Source organism: Centruroides vittatus, unplaced genomic scaffold (assembly GCF_030686945.1).
Source record: "Centruroides vittatus isolate TY-2023 unplaced genomic scaffold, ASM3068694v2 scaffold_944, whole genome shotgun sequence".
In the NCBI taxonomy this organism is placed as follows: domain Eukaryota; kingdom Metazoa; phylum Arthropoda; class Arachnida; order Scorpiones; family Buthidae; genus Centruroides; species Centruroides vittatus.
Window position 1 is genome coordinate 1,922,527 of NW_027122722.1, and position 16,713 is coordinate 1,939,239.

The 16,713-nt window shown below is 32.0% G+C and overlaps 1 protein-coding gene across 2 annotated transcripts in view; it reads right to left on the reverse strand.

Moving 5' to 3' along the window:
• Nucleotides 1-14,943: 14,943 nt before the first annotated feature.
• The window catches only part of LOC136990503 (GMP reductase 2-like), a 40,615-nt gene continuing 38,845 nt past the window's right edge, over nucleotides 14,944-16,713 (reverse strand). Inside the window, exons 6-8 of one of the 2 annotated variants that reach the window (XM_067288902.1) lie at nucleotides 16,202-16,404; nucleotides 15,959-16,137; nucleotides 14,944-15,386 (exon numbers count right to left, since the gene is read on the reverse strand). In XM_067288902.1, the coding sequence (XP_067145003.1) occupies nucleotides 15,370-15,386; nucleotides 15,959-16,137; nucleotides 16,202-16,404 (399 nt within the window). In that variant the 3' untranslated portion in view covers nucleotides 14,944-15,369. Of the gene's footprint in view, nucleotides 16,138-16,201; nucleotides 16,405-16,713 lie in introns of both variants that reach the window. The other variant, XM_067288901.1, reaches the window with a different exon arrangement.

Sequence of the window (16,713 nt, forward strand, 5' to 3'; positions counted from 1 at the left end):
ATTTAGAGAACCAATAAAAAAACAAATGCTTTACAAATTGATTTTCTTAGATGATTTTATGGCTAAAAAAGTGGAAATTAACATTTCAGACATTAATTATAACAAATGAGGCCTTTGTAAAACTGATTGCATATATGTTTGATAACAGAATATAGTTTAAATTGTAAATCAGAATGATAACGTAGAGGAACGATTTGGATGTTACGGGCAGTTAAGTGAGTCTAATTATTATATCAGTTATACGCAGTTATTAGAAAGTGAAAAAAAAAAAAATTGAGATTTAAAAGCTCTGTAATTTTATCAAATAAAGGTTTCGATATTCAATTAAAAACAGTATTACCTTGCAAAGAAAACTAAAAATTCTGTTAATATAGACCCATTTTATACAAAAATAATTCAGAATGAATTTTCCTTCCAAAATGTACCCGAATCTGTTACCAATTTTAGACCTATATTGCAGGCTATACAGTGAAAAATAAATGTTTCATTTGTCAGAATTGGCTCGAATCAAAAAGTAGCAGCAGTTCAATTTCCAAATGAATTAAGTTTTCATCTCCACAGAAAAAAATTAACTTTGCCTACGAATGTGCTATTATTGCAATTGCCGCTTCGCGGTTTACGTCGCAAACAATAATTAATAAATCTCGGGACACATTTTTATGTGCAAACAGGGGCGTAGCTACAGGGGCGGCCCGCCCCGGGTGTCACCCGTGTAGGGGTGACATCCGGTAGGCCTGTACCTAAAAAAAAAGGTCAACGGCTCGCCTCCCATGACAGTTTATTCGCTATGAGGAGACACCACGAGAGCTTGCACCAGCTGAAAACCTTACTATGATTTATTCTATAAATCTAAACTCATACGTCGCGACATCGCATATTCAATATAGCGTTCAAGTTGCTCGAGTGCGAAGATATTACAATTCAACAGTGTTTTATAAAAGAGTTAAAAAGGGTGACACCACGATATCCGCACCAGGTGTCACCCATGCTAGTGCCATCTAGCTACGCCACTGTGTGCAAAACATTGGTTATCAAGTATGAATAAGACAGGTTCTGCCACTTGCAACAAAAACATTTAATATTTTTAACGAACGTCTTTGCAAAATTACTTTGCAAATTCGACTAAAAAACAAACTTTATAGGTTGTAGAGTTATTTTGAATAATCTTGCTAAAATGATAAGTGATTTCCAATCTCAGAAAATATCTTCAAGCTGTAAAATTAAAAAATTAAAATCAAATTAATTAAATATAACTTCTGTTAAAGTTAAGATTAATTGTATCTTAAAAGCATAGTGTATTAAATGTTTTGTTAATTATAGCCTACAATGTAATTAAATAATTATTTAATGTAAGGTATGTACTATATTTAAATATTGATTAATGTCATATTAAAAAACCATGTTTATTTTCATGTTATATTGAGTTGTAAACGTTCTTGATTTTGAAATATGTATCTTAGCCTATGTATATATCTTATAATAATAATAACTCATTGTAAATACTGACATATTAGGAATAGTCAGCCTTGTTAGTATGCCCCTTCATTAAGAGTGCCTTATATATGCTATATATTTATGAAGAACAAATCTTCCCTATGGATTATACATTAAAAAACCCCATTATTATGCCAACTCAATGCCAGTAAAAATTTTTGGAATCCCTTTCCCCTAAACAGTTTTGTAATGAATTATTCTGGTGGAATGTTGGATGCATTTCACCCACAGCAGGTAGTAATGAGTCTTGACTTCTTGCTTTGAAATCTGTTGCTCTTTCATAGTGTTCTACTCTACTGTACTGTTAACTTGCTGCAATCTGCTGTTGTGTGAGTCTCACTCTTGTGGACTTTCACAACATATCAAGCAGGGTAAAACAGCTAAAGTGAATGGCCAAGTAGTATCAGATGCTCGTGAAACGTTGTCTGACATGTTGGACAGTATGACTTACAAAATGTTCATAATGTGGATGAAAGTGGATTGTATTACTGCATGCAGCCAGACAAGACAATTTCCTGTAACTCCTGAAACAATCTGAAATTGCTGGAGTCACACAGGCTTAATTCCATCATTTCATATTCCATTACAACAAAATCATGTGGTAGAAGAGCTGACAGATGTTTTGAACCAGTTTCAAGTAACAGCATAATTTGGAAAATATCTTAACGTTAGAAGAATTTTTTACACATTAATGACAATTTAACTTTTGAAGAAATGAACGTAGAAGAGATCCTGCAAACTGCAAATCACACTGAAAATTCTGATTCAGATGACAAGACTGAAGTGCAACATCCACCATTTACTAAAAAAGTAAAACAAAGCGTTAGAATAGTAAGAGCCCTCCTAGAAGCACACTGTGTTGATTCTGATGTAATGTCCCATGTTTATGTCATAAATGATATTATTGATGAAATTAGTGAGCATAAAAAAATCAGTCATTAATACCAGATTTCTTTATCTCTCAAAATGTTTTGTATTTACTTGTAGTGTGTGTACATTTTATTTGTTGAATCCAACTTTTATTTCTACTCTAGAGGTATACATGTTGTACTGAATTTTCTCTTCTTCAGCAGTACATATTTTTCTAATTTCAAAATAGTGCCAAAAAAAAAAGGGAAGAACAAACATTGGCATACTCATGAGGGTTGACTAATTGTTTTTTCTAATAAATTTACTAATATTAAAAAATATTTTACAGTGTTTATTTCAAATTTGAAATATTATATTTTATTTTACCTTTTTTGAACTACAGTATATTAAAGAAATACAAATATTTTTTGCCAATTTGAAACCATGTGGATGCACTTTGTAGTGCTTAAGCAACGAAATATAAATACTTAACTTTAATATTATTATATTAGCTCGAAAAAAAGTAAAATTTTATTCTATATTAATGTGTGGAGTTTAAGTGAAACACAAAATGTTTGTAATATCAATATGATATGAGATATTTTTGTATAAGTAATTTTTCTGGAATATTTGCTATACTACTAGATAGATGGATAGACTAATAGCACTAAGTTGGTCATGTGATTTACTGATGTTTTGATTGCACCCAGGCATCTTTTCCAGGCTTTCTCGTTGGACTCATGATTAGGCCAGACACTTAAAAAGGGGTGCCAGATTTTTTGTGGGTGTGGTCCATGGGTGCCGGGAATGGTTTTGCAGTTAGAAAAAAATGCCCAAACCATTATTTAAACTGCCATTTTCATTTACCCCTTTTCTCTTAATGCTACCACTGTCCCTCTTTCCAGATTGTCTTTGCATATTTTCTACCTGGTCCATATCTTCCATCATCCTCATCCATTACCTGTAGTTACAAATACTATTAATATACTCCTATAGCTCTGGCAGAACCTCTTCAGAACTTAATTTCAGACAAGTGCAAGGTTGTCGGTGTGCTTGTTAGTCTATGTCAATTTCTCTTCCTTGAAGTTTGCACTGCAGTATGTTTTGCCCACCTAACAGGCTCCAGATGCAGGTCATCTGATTGTGTTCCCTCCTCCTCTTGAGATTATATAAACCTTATCCTTAGCTGCCTGCCTACATGGCATCTTTACAGAATAAAAAAGCAACATGCTTTTTAACTGTAATCATGTAATGTTGCCTGTCTCAAATCCTAACACTTTTACCAGCTTAATAGGTATCTTCCCAGCAAATAGGCTGAAAAGAAAATTTTGCCATCTTGTGGAACTAGACTCATTTGGACCTAATGGGTTTTGTACCAGCATGCCTTCATTTTGGAGCTAAGTAATTAATTTTCTTGTAAACAAATGTTTGCAGTGATACTAAACTGCATTTGTACAATAATTGGCCTTTTTAAGAATTAGATCAATTCCTAAACAGTCAACTTTCCTCAACATGATACAAACTAGTATTCGTTAACTGCTATTTTGTCAACTTCATTTTGTATGTTTGTCATATATCTTTTAGGCACCATGTGTAAGAAACTGGCTCTACCTGAGACATTTGGATTCATCTATCACTGAAAAGTTACAACAAAAAACAAGACAGATTGCACATCTGGAGGGTTGTATGTGTCAGTAGCCTTGCTTACACTCAACACTTTCCCAAGACATGATTTGTGTTGATTGTGAAGAATCTTCAGTTTTATCACTATATTCTGTGTTGATGTATTGGCCTTATCAGTTAAGACAAAAAACATGTCTTATTACGATTAGCTTCTTGCACTATTATTAATAATTAAATTTTTAGTACTACTGTATTATATTTACAGCTTATCACACATTTATTATATTAATGTGATAAGCTCTGAATATAATACAGTAGTATTAAAAATTTAATTAAGGTGTGTTGTCTTCCACAGGTATTGAGACTTATTTATTACTTTCCCAGTTGTTATATATAACAGTGGGAAAGTATGGCAATCTGTCAAAAAAAATAACCCCTCAAAATTTTTTATTTTTGGATTCAGGACACATTGAAATGTTGAGAAATGCAAAAAAATTTGGGGTTAATTTCTGTATGTATGGATGTCAGTGTGTTGGGTGAGACACAATCACCCTTTTTTGAAGCTTAACAACTCTTGTGCTTTTTGCTTATTTTCTGGCATTTTGCAAGGAGGTTCGTTTTATTAGAGGATCAATGCTATTAAATTTTGGTGATTAAAGGTCAAAGGGGTGGGGAGATAAAGGGGGTTGTGTGTATCTCCAGGACTTGCTAATAACAAGTGAAATCATCAGTATTTACAATTTTTTATAAAACCCATTCCTAGCCTCAAAATTAAGCTTTTTACTATTTTATAATAGTTAAAAATAAGAAGTTTTAAATAATGAAGTGAGCAAATGGTTGACTCCTGTTTCACCCAAAAAAAATCCAGCAGTCACACAAATGTAGCATGGCCCAACACAGCAGTAGATTGGTATAACTTACTGTAAGCCGTAGAGATTTTCATCTCCCACTAACAGAACATCCAGCTCAGCTGTGAAGGTTTGCATGTCATCATGATACCCATTCCATGTTTATCATACAAGATACATCCTTATTCTACTGGAATTGAAAAACTAACTGCACTTCACACCAAAGAAATTAGTTGAAAGAAACTAACTTGGTGTCAATTAATACATTTTGAAATATTGAATATTGAATGGCTTTTTTTAAAGGTCAAGTTGCTGAGTTCAAACAGAATTACAATTTCAATTTAAATAAAATAAGAATTTCACTGCAAAATTCAAATGAGCTGTGGTTATATTCGAACAAAAATGTAAACACGATAATTCCAAAATTAATTTGTATTTAAATACTAAGAATTATAAAAACACATCGAAATAATTAAATATAGAACAATTGTAATAGATTAGTGTAAGAGTTTGTAAACAATAATAAAATTATGAAAATTGTGTATTTATGGCACAGGGTATTGTACCAACTACAGATAAGATATCAGGGTCAAGACAGTAGTCTTTGATATCTTATATGTAGTTGCAATATCCTGTGTCATACCTGTACAATACAATACAATCTTCAGGCATACAGACATTCAAACATCAACATGTTGAAATTATGTATACTGTCATGTTTGTAATTTTTATAAGATTGTTTCAAAATATTTCTTCTTCTCTTTTCAGATTGACAAAACCTTCACTATGAGACAAAAATACAACTAAGATAGCTTAACAAAAGACAGTCAAATTACTAAGTTTGGTGCCTAATATTGGAAATGCAAGAGCTCATGTTCTGGCATGTAAGTATATGATCAATTTGGTTTTGAGTTTTCAATTAGCCTCAACTGCTTATATGTTTGGCTGCATGGTACAGTTTCAACCTCTTGCCACTGCAGTACTGACTTTTGCAGATTATGCCATGATGTGCAGAACCTCGTGAGCAATCAGCAGGTGTCACCAATCTTCATTAGATTGACGACGATCGTACAGATAATGTGCAAATGGTGATTATTATCTGACATTAAGACATGGTAGATGTTTGTGTTCAATCAGATTAAAGTTTCTCTATGGACATTGGGTTCAATTATTGATTTATTCTCTAGAACCAAACAGCATTGACATTATGTATGCAGTTACATGAGAGGGATGGAAATCATGGGTGACATCATAATATATGCTTCAGCATTAGATTGCACCTTACCGTTCAGTGAAGAAATTGTTTGTGATGCACATAAACATGGTCATGCTGCATGCAATAACAGTAGATACTAATGCAATTGTGGCATTATATAGAACAGTGGAATCAAAGGATTTGTGATGGTTTGATTTTTTTTTCTCATATTTTTTTGGAAAACAAGAGAAGATCTGTTCTGTGGTGTCAAATGCTAAAGCACATCATTCCAGATATCATTGTTTCTGACACTGTGATCCAGTATCAAGGCTGTATGATTTTGGGCTTCTCAGACTACACGGTCGAACCACAGCCAGTAGAGTCAAGGGAGATGATGAACAATTAGTGTATTAACTGAAGCAAGTGAAGATTCATTATTGAAATTACTTATTTTTTGTGCAGATTCATTGACATCAATGATCCCATATGCAAAACATTGAAAACAGAAATTGTTGGCTTAAGTTGCCCATAAAATTACTCTGCAAGGACAGGAGCCTGCAGGATTACATTTGTATTTACACCTATGAGATGTAGTTCCTGTCCAAGTGCTGACACCATTAGCACAATTTTTTACATTTTCTTGGGGACAACATGACCATCTACCATGCAACAATGTCCTCCATACACAAGACAAGAAACAGAGGAAGAGATGTCCAATGAATGCAAGTTTTGTGCATGTGGTGTGCACAATCAATGGATACCTGCAGACATAAAACATGAACTGCATGATTTTTCAGACATCAAATACCAATTCCTGCATGATTTTTCAGACAAGTTACCAATTCCCAGGACCTAGCCAAGGCAGCACCTGTAGTGTTAACCCATCTACCAAACATCCAGAAGAGGCTAGATGTTGCCAGACATTGTTGAGGTGAGTATTTGAATATTTCTTTGACAATTTATTACAATGAGAGTATTTCTTTGGTCTTTTACATTGGCAGTTGGGATGACTGAGGGAAGGGCATGGTAGAGAGAATGCAAGATTGCCCACTTCTAGCTTAGCATTTGCCAAACATATCAGTGACACATGGCTTAAATAATTGACTGCTGTAATAATTTGGTCATTTCTTTATTGATAAATATTGTTAGACTGGATGATCAGGCTGATGATGCAACCACAGAAGTATTGTAATGGGCCAAATATCAGGCTTTAGAAAACAAGCTATTTTTGAATATGGTAAACTGTAGTATAGCTATAGTACTCTGTATGACTGCTTTCTTTTGGCTTCCTTAGCATATTTATCACATGATACCAGTTCCACTATGACTATTGACATAAACAGAATAAATACATATATAAGCACAATTTTGTTTTATGTTCAGAAACCCAGTCACAAAGCTTGCTAGATATTTATTTGATCTGGTACTGTACTCAGTGCAATAGTGTTTTTCATGTTTTACTACAGACAACTGAAAGCTTACAAAATGGAAAAACAATTGATTTTTAGTATTGTTTTGAGAAATAAAAAGTGAAAAATTTTGGAACTAATTTTACCCCATACTTTATAGAGAATGTTTAATATTGCCAAATATATCATCTCTCTCTGATCCTCACAATCTCTCTGTAGATATCATTGGATTCAAAACTCCTGACATACCTTAAAGTAATGTATAATGTAGATAAAGTAATTTAGGACTTAACTCCTGCATATATATAAAAAGTACTACTAAATTTTTTTGGTTTAGAGACAAAAAAACTTGTTAGGATTTTTTTTTTAATCCATTCAGTCTATGATAACATAATTATATTATCTGATTTCTAAGGAGCTTGTGTTAAAAAAAAATTTTTTTATTCTGATAGGATTGATATGGGCCATTTTTGTCTGAAAGTGAGTGAAGTTGTATACTGTTTTTATAGATTTCTAAAAGGCTTTTGACATGTTGAACCCCAAAGTCTTAGGTATATCTTAAGTTTAATAGAACTTTCTGAATATTCAAGGATTACCTCAGATCATTATGCCTTTGTGTCCTTTCTATCTTAAATTTAATTTGTATACTAGTACTTTTTATATATTAACAGGACTTATTATACTGGAAAATATGGATGCAGATATTTAGTCTTACAGATCAAAAATAATATTTTTTATTTAGTTCACCTGAACAATACACTTTAAACTTGTGTTTCGGATTTGTTCGTCCCTCCTCAGCAGGCCTTTAAACGACACTTTCTGCAATTAACAATAAAACATTTCTTGGTACAATTATAACTAAAATCAATTAAAACACAATCATTTCCCGACAATAAATTAAAAATTCTTACAAATTTTGTATTTCTGAACTTCTTTATACAGTAGAGCATCGATTATCCGACTTAATTGGGGACTGGGGTTGGTCGGATAACTGAAAAGTCGGATAACCGAAAAGTATGAAAAAATACATTATTAGTGTAGTGTATTAGGCCTGGTTTAAATACTAGCCTCCCTTTCATGGTCGAGCCAGTGCTGCCAGCTAAAACATGCAAAAATTTAACAATAATAATATTAAAGTAGCCAGGACAACCAAATATTGTAGCGCCACATCACTAGCGAACATTTGAATTTGCCGACTAGAACGCGGTCGGATAATCGATGCTCTACTGTATTTCCAATTAAAACTAGGATCCACAGCAACCATACAATTTGACACATTCCTAATTTTTATACATTAAAATCAGTTTTCTCAGTACAGTATAAAAAATGTGGATGACTTATTAAATAGATTAAAAGATATAATTAATGAAAATATGAAGTTGATATCACTTGATATTGTAAACATGTACCCTAGCATAACAATAGAAGATATAGAAAATTCTTTAATAAAAATAAATACACCAAATTGGATACTTAAATTGTGCCTAATTGTAATTAAAAATAACTATTTTCAGTTTGATAAGAAATTCTACACCCAAACAGAAGGAATACCTATGGGTACATGTATAGGTCCAAAATTGCCAAAAGAACAATGATACAAATAGATGAAAAGATTAAAAATATAGAAGGTATTGAATTTTATAGCAGGTATGTGGATGATTGCATAATAATTTTTGATAAAACAAAAACAAATGAAAATATAATTATAAATAGGACCAATAAGATTAAAGAGAATAACAAATTTGAATTGGAAAAAGAAAAACAGAATAGCATAAATTATTTAGATATAACCATAGAAAAAAAAAAAATAATAGATTAATTTACAAGAAATATGTTAAACCAATACAAATACCAAAAATAATTAATTATAAATCTGTTATCCCAGTCAGTATGAAACATATACATTTTAAATATATTATGAATAAAATAAAGCAAAGAACAAGTGAAATAGAAACACAAAAACAAGAAGAAGAAATAATTAAAATGTTTATTTTAAATGATTACCCAAAATGTATATTAAAAAAATGGCTTGAAAAACTAGATAATGACAATCAATCAAAATCAATAGATGAAAAGAAAAAATTTATTAAATTAAGATATGTTCCAAAATTATTTGAGAGTTAAAAATGTGATAAAAAAATAGAATCAACTTAATACCAGAAAAAATAAATTCAACTAAAAAACATTTATGTTATAGAAAAGAAGAAAAATATGATATAACAGAGGAAAAAGGAATAGTGTATTCATTTGATTGTAATTGTAATCCAAAGAAAACATATATAGGAGAAACAAAAAGAAAATTAAAAATAAGATTAAGTGAACATATCAGAGCAATCAAAGGAAAATATGCAAATTCAGCAGTGGCTGAACATCGTAATACAGAAGGTTGCGAAATTGATCTAAATATGGTAAAAATCAGAAAAAAAAGGAAAAAGACAACCGTATGAGCATTTAAATATAATTAGGAAAAATAATAAAATGAATAACAACAATGGTAGAGAGATCCACCAATCATGGATAAGCATTATAAAAAGGGGGGAGGAAGAAGTATAAAAGAAGAGATGAAAAAGAATTAGAATAGAAATTAAATAGAAAAGAATAAACAAAAAGAAGTAAGTCAATTGAAGTAAAAATATTTTAGATAAAAATTAAATTTATAGTTTTTAACTGATTTTAATGTATAAAAATTAGGAATGTGTCAAATTGTATGGTTGCTGTGGATCCTAGTTTTAATTGGAAATATAAAGAAGTTGGAAATACAAATTCTGTAAGAATTTTTAATTTATTGTCAGGAAATGATTGTGTTTTAATTGATTTTAGTTATAATTGTACCAAGAAATGTTTTATTGTTAATTGTAGAAAGTGTCATTTAAAGGCCTGCTAAGGAGGGACGAACAAGTCCGAAACACAAGTTTAAAGTGTATTGTTCAGGTGAACTAAATAAAAAACATTATTTTTGATCTGTAAGACTAAATATCTGCATCCATATTTTCCAGTATAATAAGTCCTGTTAATATATAAAAAGTACTAGTATACAAATTAAATTACCTCAGATACTCTTAGACGTTTTGTTAATGATCTCCCACAGTGTTTCGTTGACAAAGTATATTCAGGACTTCTTTTCTCCAGATATCAGAGTAAATTGTCTGTATTATGCAGACAGTGTGGTAATATTGCAGCCAAAAATTGGCTCTTCAGCCTGAATTAAATGTTTATGAATTATTGTGGAAAAATTTACTTTTTCTTTTTTTAGAAAAAGCAGATTACATTTAAATAATAATATAATAATAAACAAAGGCACTTAAATATTTTTAAAAAATTATTAAATACTTTTCAGTATATTTATAATTTGGGAAAATAATTGAGGGTTAGGCCTTTCAAAATAGATCAATTCAGTGCATGAATTCTACATGCATTTGGTGTCTGCCCTACATGCATTTGCAGTGTGTCTGCCCTAGGCATTACAATTAAGGTGTGTTTCAAATTTATACGGACACGAAAAAATTAAAGTGAAACACAAATTTGCTGCATTAAGTGACAAATGTTTTATTAAAAATAATATTTGTGTTGCATGGATTTACATGTTTCTACACTGCAAAAGAAGAATTTTAATCAAACATTAACATTTTGTCACTGAAAATAATGTTTATGAAACTCTTATACAAAAAACTGTTACATATTTATCCGGACAGGTTTCAAATTGCAAAGTTTTCTTACAATTTAATGGCCAATGTAACCACCATTTAACTTAATTACATTAAATACTCGATTAGGCATTGTTTCAATTAGATTCTGAAGGAATTCAATCTTAAGTTTATCCCAAGCATCTGAAATTGCTGCCTTCAAATCATGAATTGTGGAAAACTGCTTTCCATTGGCATAAACTGTACGAACCATCATCCCCCAAAGATTTTCCATCGGATTCAGGTCAGGGCTTCTAGCAGGCCATGTCATCAGATTAATATTTTTACGTTTAAACCACATTTTTGTTGATTTAGAGGCATGCACAGGGGCATTGTCTTGTTGAAAGATCCAATTTGGTCCAGCTTCCAATAAATGATCTTCAAGCATACCTTGATACTTCTTTGAATTCATTCTTTGAGTTATAAATGCTAAATCTGTGGTTCTGTTGAATCCAAACGCACCCCACACCATTATTGATCCCCCACCCATTTGGCGTTTTGAAAAAATTTGTTTTTCGGTTCTTAAATCGTGCCAATAATACTTCCAACCGTCTGGACCATCTAAGTTGAATTTTTTTTCATCACTGAACAAAACTTCAATCCATTCTTTGGACCATGTCATGTGTTTTTGTGCCCAATCAAGTCTGTCACTTTTGTGCTTTAATGAAAGTGGTGGCATTACGGCTTTTTTTCTGAATTTTAACATTGGAGATGTATTTAAAACTCTCCACACTGTTGTGCTGCTACAAGGCAAGTCTAATTCTTTTTTTATTTTTCTTACTGATGTTTGTTTTGTGGAGCAAACCTTGATGATTTGTCTACAATCTCGAGGAGTAAGCTTGGGTTTTGGACCTGTCTTGAATTTTGGTACATCCTTGCCACGTCTTTTTGATAAATAATCACCAACAGTTGATTTTGGACAATTTATATATGCTGCAATTTCTCTTATTGACTTGCCTTGTGATTTATAGGCATCAATCTTCCCTTTTTCATAATCAGATAAATTCTTTGTTCTACCCATTTTAGAACATTGAACAACATAAAGAATTTGTATTTCAATTGGATATGTAAGCTAATTTGCATATTTCTGTTTAAGTCATAAAATGAGTGCCTGTCCGGATAAATATGTAACAGTTTTTTTGCATAAGAGTTTCATAAACATTATTTTCAGTGACAAAATGTTAATGTTTGATTAAAATTCTTCTTTTGCAGTGTAGAAACATGTAAATCCATATTATTTTTAATAAAACATTTGTCACTTAATGCAGCAAATTTGTGTTTCACTTTAATTTTTTCGTGTCCGTATAAATTTGAAAAACACCTTAGTTAAAGGAATGTTTAAAAATTTTGGAACTACCAGATGTGAGCACTAGGGTTTTTCAAACGGGATCTCTGTTGTTTTTTTAACCCGGGAAATTCCGCAAATTTCTTAAAAGTCCACTTTTTTCTTTTTCTGTGTTAAGGTTTAGGAAATTTTGCAAATAGAAAGTATAATTAACTCAAACTGTCAGAATACATTTGTATTTATTAATTTTAAGCCTGCTTATTAGTTTTTTAAATTTTTGCTTGTTATGACATCTCACAGATTGTCAATAATCAATATGTATTTGTGGCAGGACTCTGAAAATTCTTTACTTGTCAGGACCTGTAATACCTTGAATAATTGTGCCGATGCTGTCTTCATTTTAACTACACCCTGTAGCTTCAATAACTGCATTATGTCAGGTTATGCAAATACAGCAAGGATAAAAATGAGTATGAAGTCTGCAAGTATGAAGTTTTTCTTCATAAACCTGATTGTTAAGGTCAAATGAACTGCCGAATTATCGGGCTATAAACTTGATACCACTATTAACCACTCAGCAGTGACCAATGAATATATCCGTCAAGGGTGATTGTGTGGCAGTGGTGAAGCGACGGATATATCTGCAAAAGAATTTTGCAGATATCACCAAATACTACTGCAAAAAAGAAAAATTCACATAAAAAATTAATTATGTAACAATAAAAAAAAGATTTTTCTTTACTAGACATAACTGTTTACAAAATGTTTTTCCAAAATGGTAATGAGAAAAAACACACGAAAAAATACTTTAAAAATTTCTCATGTTTATTTTCTACTACTTTGGGATAGCACCATACCTGACTATCCCATTGTTGAAAGGTTGAAAGTAAAATTAACTCAAACTGTCAGAATTCATTTGTACTTATTAATTTTAAGCCTGCTTATTAGTTTTTAAAATTTTGTTTGTTATGACATCTCACAAATTGTCAATAATCAATATGCGTTTGTGGCAAGACTCTGAAAATTCTTTACTTGTCAGAACCTGTAATATCTTGAATAATTGAGCTGATGCTATCTTAATTTTAACTATGCCCAGTAGCTTCATTAACTGCATTATGTCAGGTTATGCAAATAGGGCAAGGATAGAAACGAGTACGAAGTCTGCAAAGTATGAAATTTTTCTACATAAAACCAATTATTAAAGCCAAACGAATGCCGAATTATCGGGCTATGAGCTTGATACCACTATTAAAGCAGCCAAGGTAGACAAATCAAGAATACTTGAGAGCAAAAGAAGTACTGCAATGCATCTCGAAAATGAACTAGAAATCTTCCAAGCTACGGATGAAAAAATACAACATTTGTCTTCCCTTAAATGCATTAAAGACAGTTCCACCCACATCCATTGAATTGGAAAGGGCATTTTCATTAGCGGGACTGTTCATTATTAAAATAATAACCAGATTGAGTGATTGGAGTATTGGCCATCTTTGGTTTTCAAAATCTTATTGTAAATTTTTATATTATTTTGTATTGTGTTTTATTTAAAAAATGAAAATTACCTTCTAAGTTAGAAGTTTGATCTAAGTTCATTTTTTTTTAAAATTTTCAACTCAATTCAAAGGCATTTTTGTTGTAAGCAGTTTCCAACAAATTTTAATAAATTTTTTCTATTTGTGAAAATTTCTACATAATTCAAAGGTAATTTTTAACCTTTCTACAGTGGGTTAGTCAGATATGGAGCTATCACGATGTAGTGGAGAATAAATGTGGGAAATTTTTTAAGAATTATCCCATGCGTTTTTCTCATTTCTGTTTCAAAAAAAATTTTTTCAACAGTTATGTCTAGTAAAGAAAAATCTCTTTTTATTGTCATGTAATTCCTTTTTTATGTGAATTTTTTTTTGCGGTAATTTTTGGCAAGTTTTTGGCAATATCCGCAAAATTTCTTTGTGGATATAGACGTCGTTCACCACTGCTACGTAATCGCCCTTGACAGATATATCCATCAATCACTGCAGAGTGGTTACTATATATTTTACACAGCACTATTAATATTATGATTTTGGAGGTTACAGAACATATTAAATTACCTTTAAAAATGAAAAATAATTATATTTTTAAAATAAAAAATATTCCGGGACAAGCAAAAGACCAGAAAATGAGAAACCCTAGTGAGCACATTTGTGTATTGGATAAAGTTAGTTTAATTAAGTATGACTGTTTTTACAAGGGAGAACAACAACTAAGAATTTTTGTCAAAGATGTCATTTTGAACTTCATTTGATAAACATAATTAATAGAATAAAATTAGTTGTCTGCCTCTTACAAAAATTATCTGTGCTAGCATTCAGCAATAAAGAAAACAATTGAACAGAGATAAAGATTCCATTTATCTTGCCTAAAGGTGAGAGAAAAGTTGTAAGTCTGTAAAATTCTGTATAACAAAGAATAGAGAGGCGTGGCAACGCATTCATTTTCATCAACTTTATTATAAAATTGAAAAACGATCCGCCTGCAGTGACAAATGGAAAGAAAAAGAATTCTTCACAAAGCATTAATGATCAGACTTTAATTGGATTACAAAACAGTTTTAGACAAACCATCATTTAAAGTACACAAAAATAACTGGTTCTTGTTACAGGCATTAAAAATATAATGGCAAACATCAGCCAGAGATTCTTTACAAAAGGCTAACCAGACTGTTAATCAGAATGCATTCATTTCATTTAAAATTACATATTACTTAATTTCTATCATCCCATTCGTCCAGTGGCCCATCCATCATATTGGTACTCGAATGGAACGACAGAAGTCCTAATGCATCACTACCAAACAGAATAGTAGAAAAGTGTGCAGAATTCTTGACACATTCCATCTATGACAGTTCTGCCTAAATATCAAAAAATAAGATCATCTCGCTAATGAGTGGGAGGCTGCTCGACTGTGGTTTTCCGGTTAAACTTTTGACTATTGAAGGAGGTCACGAGGAACAGGGAACTTGGGAAAAACAAAAGAAAAAAAAAAAATGCGTATTAGTTTAACAAATTAAATATTATTTAAAATGTTAAAAAGAATGGACGTTAGTAAATAGGCTATTTTGTAGGTGCACTTCTCTAACACTCCCGTCGCGTCTAACCAAGAATTGGCACGGCAAACGTAGCGAACGACTAGAACCAAGAGAGATTATGCCACTCAAAAGAAAATTACATTGTGCTCCAGAAATTAGAACTGATCAGTTAGGCTGCAATCTCTCTTCTCTATCCTTGTTGGAAAGGATGAATATATGCCATAAAAAAGACAAAATTCCTCCTTGGGACAAGCACAATGATCAACAGTTGAAAGAGGTTCTCTTTTAGTCAGTAAGCAATTTTCGTAGGCGAAAATAATAGGAAGTTATCACAGTGATTGAGGGATGTGCGCTCCCATCTAAAATGACTAGGTCTAGCTGTTGAACGACACTACGTCTACCGTTTATTATATTACAAAGATAATAAATAAATTAATTTAAAAATAAATAGCTATTGTTAAGGAAATGCACGACGACAAATTTTAATTTTCACGTGTCTCACTATGGAATATTTCGTTTGCCTGCTGAGTGACTCTGATGAACGTCGTCCGTCGGGGCAACTCCTTCAGTTTTCCTGCTCCAGTATAGGTACAGGCAGAGCGCAGGCCACCCAGGATATCCTGTAGAGTGGCTTCCACGTTGCCACGGTACGGTACTTCTACTGTCTTGCCCTCCGAAGCCCTGAAATGAAAAAAGTGGACCAGCTTGTCTACTAAAACAAAGAGAATCAGAAGCACCTACTTACCTGTACTCTGCCACACCTCCGTGATACATCTTCATGGCAGTGGCCGAACTCATGCCATAGAATAATTTGAACTTCTTTCCGTTCTTTTCAATGATGTCGCCTCCAGATTGATCGTGACCTGCAAGCATTCCACCCACCATGACGAAATCAGCTCCTGCACCAAATGCCTTGGCTACGTCACCCGGACAAGTACAGCCTCCATCCTAAAAAGAAAAATCCAAATGGGCATTAATCTGAATGTCCGATTTGCTTCTCTTTGCATTCATAAAGGAAAGCTTTTGTGTGAAACAGTAATATTAAAAAATTTATTATTAACATGTTGGTATGTTAGGTATGGAAGATCAGAACATTCTTGGGAAATAAACTTAATGTATCAGGTAATTCAAGTTTGTGTCGCTTTTTAATATTGTCGCTTCAATGAAGCCATGAGCTTGAGAAAGATTCTGTGTATGAGGAAACAAGTCATTTGCATTTTGATTGCCTAGGAAAAAGCTGGAAGCTGAGAAAATAGG